This window comes from Fukomys damarensis, unplaced genomic scaffold (assembly GCF_012274545.1).
Source record: "Fukomys damarensis isolate Sample0158 unplaced genomic scaffold, DMR_v1.0_HiC HiC_scaffold_39, whole genome shotgun sequence".
NCBI lineage: Eukaryota > Metazoa > Chordata > Mammalia > Rodentia > Bathyergidae > Fukomys > Fukomys damarensis.
The window spans coordinates 10890868-10896112 of record NW_022900951.1 but is presented as its reverse complement, the minus strand read 5'-3'; the positions used below and the strand labels follow the sequence as shown (position 1 = coordinate 10896112).

The 5245-nt window shown below is 33.7% G+C and overlaps 1 protein-coding gene across 3 annotated transcripts in view; it reads right to left on the bottom strand.

Moving 5' to 3' along the window:
• Nucleotides 1–4587, bottom strand: part of Glra2 (glycine receptor alpha 2) — a 204452-nt gene extending 199865 nt beyond the window's left edge. The window contains exons 1-3 of one of the 3 annotated variants that reach the window (XM_033760532.1): nt 4017–4587; nt 3654–3830; nt 1527–1660 (exon numbers count right to left, since the gene is read on the bottom strand). In XM_033760532.1, coding sequence (XP_033616423.1) covers nt 1527–1660; nt 3654–3721 — 202 coding nt within the window. In that variant the 5' untranslated portion in view covers nt 3722–3830; nt 4017–4587. The remainder of the gene's footprint in view (nt 1–1526; nt 1661–3653; nt 3831–4016) is intronic. The other 2 variants (XM_033760530.1, XM_033760531.1) reach the window with 2 other exon arrangements.
• Between the last annotated feature and the right edge of the window lie 658 nt (nt 4588–5245).

Sequence of the window (5245 nt, the reverse complement as noted above, 5' to 3'; positions counted from 1 at the left end):
AAAAAAAAAAAAAAAAAAAAAGCTATTATCTCTCCATTTCATGGAATCCAGTGATATTGCATGCATATAGTGTTTTTTCTATGTAATATTTTATTCCTGGTGGTACTTAACTATTTCTCATATAACGTCTCTTCCCCACGGAAATTCCTGATGGGATTACATGAGCCTATTTCACCTTTCTAAAGCACCCAAGAGTTAACATTTTGCATATAATTCAGACTCAAAAGTTGTAGATTAAATGTGTGAATGAGAAATCCCATTGAAAGCTGATTCTTGGCTTGTTGGTCATAAGATTTTATTTCAAATACTGACTTTCAAAGCAATGAACACAAAATTATAGGAAATGGGGTGAACTGGAATTTTTTTTTGTCTCTTCTGAAGTACTCTAAAGTCATAAAAACACTTGTTTTACCAAAATTTTGACATATTTCTATGAAATGTACCCACAGCTGGGTATATTCAGAGGTGTATCACTTAATTCAGAAATGAACTTAAAGTTTAGTTTTCAAGGTTACATTTGCCAATAATAAAAATTAATCAAAATTCAAGGAAAGCAAAGCAATCAAACAGTTAATAAGCAAAACCAAAACAATGCATAAATTATTACATAATATCTAGAATATTATAGATTTCTCATTTTATAAAATAATGCAAACATTTCCCAAGGAATTATGTTAAATTCAGTTATAAGTTAAAAGGCAATTGCCATTTAAAATATGTATTTAAAAATGAAAACATAAAAATAATTCTTTTTCATTAATAACTGACTCTTATTACAGTTTTTCTGATTTAGAATTAAAATATGCCCAATTAATTAAACAATTCTACAGATTATTAAGTACATTTTTGTAATGTTAAACAAAAACAAAATCTCTTCTTTTTGCTTCTATTTGAACAAAGAAAGTGCACATTTTTACATGTGCATTTTGCCATTCTATAATTTTGTTAATTTCAAGTAAATAATAAAAAATTTTAAATAAGTGGGAATCAAAATTTTCTAATGTATTAAATTACAGTCTCACTTACTTGTAAAACTTAAGAGTCCTGAAAGGGTATAAAACTGGCATGTCTTATATTGAGATTTAAAGTTCACTAAAAAAAATAAATAAAGTTCACTTTGATGTAGATATTTAAAATTAAAACCAAATATTTTGGTGAAACCACTGAATCAATCACTGGACCCTGGTAGATATTCATGTCAATCAAAGCCATCATTTGTTCTTGTATTCACTTCCAGCCACACTCCCACTTAAAAAAAAGTAGGCACAGTGGCAATAATCTCTGCCACTAGTGCTATTTCTGGAACAGAGTACAAATGAGGAAAGTTTTTAAACATGGAAAGTGATGGGTAAAATTTAAGATATTTCAGTTAGTAACTAGTTAAAAATGTAAAGTAAAATAAGCATCATACTTGTTGCTTCCATTTTGCAAAAAAAAAAAATTAGATAAACCTATAATCAGAATAAACTATTCAAGCATCTGGAAGGTTTCTCAGAGTCTTTAACATCAGTTTAGGTGACATTTACCTTTAAAATTTGGCCTGATTCTCGCATCATATCCTGATGTCCTTCCCATTAATTTGTCCAAGAAATCTGAAGGAGATAAGGTCTGCGAAGGTTGTTTTCCAGACCTGGTGTCATGGTCTTTGCAGAAAACTGCCCTAAAAACATCATTAACTCTTTTAGCAACAATTCCACCCTCAATCCCTGAGAAATAATGCTCACAAAATATTTAAATCATGGCTAGATAAAGACATTCGGTATGTTAGCAAGAAGAAAAATAGAAAAATACAAACTCTTTGGTCAACTTCTGAACTAAAGTAACTTTAAATGACAAGAGGTATAAATCCTGAGTCATATCTCATGTTTCCGAACGTTAAACATGTTAGAGTTCAGACAGTCTTATAAATTTAGCTTGTAGATTTTATGGACAAATAGTTGAAACTGCTTATTTGCAGGAAATATATATGATGGACTAAACAAAGTAAATAGTGCAATTAATTATTATACTGCTTATTTTCTTCCCTGTTAGATTCTATTCCATTTAACAGCTATTAATATTTTTCAGTGTGATGTTTCAAAGAGAATCCTCACTTGGAATTTTAACTTAATTTTAAAGTAGGTCAAGAATGAGCCTTTTTTTTTTACTTTTATCATTTTATCATTGTTATTTATATGTGAACATTTAAATTATTGACTCTAATAAAGTATTAATTAAAAAAAATTCTAAACACATTTATATTTTCCATTACTGAAACACTCAAAGTTGACCAGGGAATTTCTCAGCTTATCATATCTAGGTTAAAAGTAATAAAGTGCTTCTCAAAAACATTTTGATTTATAGTAAAATACAATACATAGTCATCGACTATGTTGATTTCTTCAGTAAAGAATATGTTTCAATAGACTTGTTTTCAATAGTTTAATAAATAGTGTGGTTAATTCTATCACTGAAGATACGTTCTTTCCTGTTTTTCAAAGAAGAAGAGTTAAACCTGAGTGCAAAGATGATATAAACATTTGATAAGAGTTAAAAATTGATTCAATCATCCAGAAATACTCACATTCCCATAAGCAGATTCATCTGATTAATCAAGTATTGTTTGATTATGATAGTGATTGTAGTGGTGATGATGATGATGATGATGATGAAGATGATAATTCTAATAAAACCCAGCCTACAATATTTCTTAATCATAGTAGGAGGTGTGAACCTGAAAGGAACATAGTGGGTTTTCCCGGTATTCACAATACTATTTCTACATTTCCATTTCTCTTGGTTCTGTGAAAAAATACCATGAAATTTGGGTGAAAAATTAATGAAAGAGTTCCATACTTTGTTGTAAGAACATCTCCTCTCTCTATTCTGTTTTACACTCTTTGCCATTAGATGGTTATTTCACTTACTAGTAGTGAAATTGATACCTTGTCATATCAATTGATTTGGTAATTAGTAAATGATGTAGAAATGAAAGTGTGCTAGTAATTGTTTCTCACTATATCAACTCTGCACACTTCCTTTGTCACAAAGACATAAATACACATATGTCATATTAATTGAATTTTGATAGGTAATCAATTTCCCAGGAGACTAAACAGTAGAATACATTGGTAAAAAGAAATTTTTGATGTTCCAAGAAAATTTCCGACATTCAGTTCTCATAGTATGCTCCTTTCTAGTTGAAGAAATATAACAGAGGTCCCAAGTTGGCTGAGAATTGAGGTTCTTTTATATTTTATATAAGATGAACACTCTCTTGGCAAATTAACACAACCCCTTCCACCATGTGAAAAACATTGCACTCAATAATATCTTTAAATGAATTCCAAAATAATTTAAGAGCAAAAATATAGACCTTATGCAGAAAGGTAAAAAGTATGCACCCTGTCAGACTACCTTAATATAACATTGGCTGTGAAAATGTGTTGAAATAGATAGAGTGCAGCTATGCAACATAAAAGTGGCTTTTCTGAAAATTTATTACCCTCCCACCGTAGTTAAGCTTTTTAAATGAACAAAAGAAATTTAACTTTTTTCTACAAAATTAAAATAATATGACCCAAGGCACAGAAGAGATAGATAATTGCATGACACTTTCTCTCTCATTCAGTTTTCATATAGAAAATATCAACATGCAAAGTCGTTTCACCTACCTGAAGTGGTTTGTCTCTAAGAAAAATGCAAACAAGGCTGTCAAAATGTTCACTAGCTGCCGGTTCATTCCTGTTTCTGTGAGGCTTGTGGAAAATATTCCGAAATGATTCCAAAAAGAAGCTAGACAAAGTATCTCTTTATTGTCCAGACTCAAAATCTGGCAGGAATCTAGTTTCCTTGAAAATCAAAAAGAGATTTGGATTTGTACAGTTTGCTGAGAAGAAACAAAAAGTGCCAATCCTGGGCATCATGATCAGGTCAAACCGAGGCTTGGGACCATCACTTAGCCCAGGAAAGACAAAGCCTCAGAACTGATGAATCCCCCAGCTGTTTCTCCTGAATGATAATAATAATAAAGCTACCTTAATCACATCACCATGCAAAAGGGACTGGTGAAAATGCCATGCTGGAAGTCAGTTGCTGTGGCTTTTGTTTTATATTCTTTCTGTTTAGAAAAGCTCCTTTCTCTGGAAAATGTTCTCTTTTTAAAAGAAGTTGTAAATGAGGGAAAAGAAAGGACTCTGCGCGCTGGAGTGTTTAGGGGGAAAAGGGGGATATTCGCTGAGATCCTGTGCTGGAATGAGGTCTACAGAGAGACTGAGACGTGATCTTACCCAACCTATAAATTTCAGCACTCGGACAGCTCCTAGCTCTGAAGTGCGCATGTTTCCTTTTTCAGTAGCTTGGGGCGGGGGTCGGAGAGAGGCAATCAAGAGGGGACGTGCCGGCCGCTCATAGGCAAAGAGTGACTGCCTGGTTGTTTGGCAGAAGGGTGCGATGATGACAAGGGGAGAGCCGAGGTAGGGAAAGACGGAAGGGCGAGAGCGGCTGGGGTCTGAGCTCCTGGAAATACTAGTCTGTCTCTGAGTGGGCGGGACGGGAGTTTGAAGCAGAAGAGAAAAGGGAATAAGGTTTAGGCATGGGGATAGAAAATTGTGGAAAAAGAGACCAGTATTCCGAGCACTAAAATTGTAACAGGAGTGTGGTTAATTCACTCCTTGTCAGTGGAAGCCAGAGGCAAAAGAGAAGTCCTGTGCTGAAAAGGAAGGGACATTTCCTTGGTGTAGGTAGAGAAGTCCGTGTACAGAAAAAAAGGTTCATGGGGATCGATAACTAAATTTAGAAGCCTTTTTTTTGCTTTTTTTCTCCTGTTAAGTGCTTTAGTCTGATTTTAGTTACTTGTTCTCAAAGGATCTCTCTACCTCTCTACTACGGAAAGCCCCTTCCACTGAGCTTTTCTTCAGTTGCTCAATATCCTTGGGCATTCTCTTCAAGTCACATATGTGTAGAGAAGGGAAGAAAAGACAATGGGCCAGCAGGGGGCAGTAGCAATCTTTTCCTGCTCTAGTTAAAGGTTACAACAGGGCTCTGATAGCAATGCAGCAAGAAAAATGACTGGGAGTGTAGTTTCTTCTGCCCCTTCTAGATTCTAATCACCCCAAAGGGTCATGAAATAAAGTGTAGAACTCTGTTGGCTTAAAGAGACTGAAAATAGTGGATGTTTATATATCTAGTACAAAACCACAATAGGTAACCCTGCTATTTCAAGTTAAATTTACAAGTATTAATAAAAAGAGGAAAGGAAGATGAC